Source organism: Laetiporus sulphureus (assembly GCF_001632365.1).
Source record: "Laetiporus sulphureus 93-53 unplaced genomic scaffold LAESUscaffold_199, whole genome shotgun sequence".
Taxonomy (NCBI): domain Eukaryota; kingdom Fungi; phylum Basidiomycota; class Agaricomycetes; order Polyporales; family Laetiporaceae; genus Laetiporus; species Laetiporus sulphureus.
Window position 1 is genome coordinate 2,100 of NW_024468708.1, and position 1,533 is coordinate 3,632.

Here is a 1,533-nt window from a genome sequence, read left to right on the forward strand (position 1 = left end):
AGATCATCCAATCTTCCTGTAGATGTGATCATCGCTGCTTCCCATGATTCGACCCATTTTGCTGCTGCTGAACCAGGTTCGAAGTGGGATAGGATGAACATTATTTGACTATAGTCATCATCGTATATGTGGATGTTTGCCTGGAGATGTCGTTCTCCAGCCTGGAGGAATGACGTAAATGTTCGCTTATCTTCTGCAAACGGTCAGATCTCCCCTAGCTGTAATTCCTCCTTTTCTGATTCTGGTTGTGCAGAATTATACAGCGCATATAGATTCATTTCCAGGAGATATTCCTGCCACTGAAATTCCAGACACGTCAGTCCTGGATGCACTGGTGGTCCACTTGAAGGATCATACCATGCTTTGATGAGATTTTGGGCTAGTAGTTCCCAAGTTACTTGTTTGTGCCATGGCCGACTGTGGCCTTATTGGCATTCTGACTGGCATTACTGGCCTTCCTCCTTCTGAGGATGTCCTGGTTAAAGGTGTCGTCCTGACTCCTTTCCATAATCCTAACCCATCGTAGGGCTTCCTGGATGTTGGCGTAATGCTGGAGTCACCATTCCTTAGTAGACTTGGATTGATGCCAAGAGGATTCCATTCCTCCTGTCCTTTATCCTTGTTTGATCCTTCAGCGTCCTCTGGCCTTGGATCGACTTGTATTGCTTTTCCTTTAGGAAGGTCCGTATGCATTAGGAATTTGTCCTCGAAGTCCTTTGCGATGTCCTTGCTATTGTTGAGTACCCGTCGAATTTCTTCAATGTCATGTTCGAGCTCTCGAAGCTCCTGCTGTTCTTCTGGAGTTGTAAGGTTCCCCAACCTTTGTCGTCTTCGCAGCACAATGGCTCGCGTATTCCTGACGTCTTCGAACCAATCTAATTCTTCATTGGTAGCATCGTTCCATGACAACGGCATCATGTATCCTTTATCTCCTTGATAGCCTACTGACTCATCTCTGGAGTCCGATTCGTATCCTTTGTTTTCGTGATATGACATCTTGCCTTTTCTTGGTGGCTCTTAACCAATTGTTCGTCGATCGCACGGGTCCGCGTCTCCACACAGAGTTCTTTTGGATAGTCACACAGACTACCGCTAGTTCCTTGAATCTTCTTGATTCTGGATTGCCTTTCCTGGGAAGGGCTTTAGCACATCTTCTACGTGTGCCTCAGTTGAGGGCTTCTCTTCTGGATTACCACACAGGTAACCGCTAGTGCTTGAGTTCGATAAACACACAGATTTAATTGAACCACACAGGTTCAGGAAGTGACCACACAGGTCTTGATTTTCCTGTAGTGTCCAAGTAGACCCCACTTCTTGTAAGTGGTTCTAAACCTAAACAGGTTGACCTATAGAAAAACCTCTTCCAAATGTTATGAAGCGTTCCCTGCTAGAACGTTCAGAACCACGTGTGCTTTCTCACATGTACTAGTCCACAGCGTAGACAGAGACTTAGGTACCAAATATACCTAATGTCTCCAATAGTCAGGCAGACTATTAGCAGGGTTTATAGTGTGGTCAAGCCTAGTAGATGAT

The 1,533-nt window shown here is 45.6% G+C and overlaps 1 protein-coding gene across 1 annotated transcript; it reads right to left on the reverse strand.

The window, feature by feature from the left end:
* Window positions 1-203: 203 nt before the first annotated feature.
* LAESUDRAFT_765432 (uncharacterized protein) lies at window positions 204-996 on the reverse strand (the record flags this gene model as incomplete). The annotated part of the gene is made up of 2 exons (XM_040913672.1): window positions 204-299; window positions 358-996. 2 exons carry the CDS (start codon window positions 994-996, stop codon window positions 204-206), a joined length of 735 nt encoding a protein of 244 aa, XP_040757270.1.
* Window positions 997-1,533: the final 537 nt, after the last annotated feature.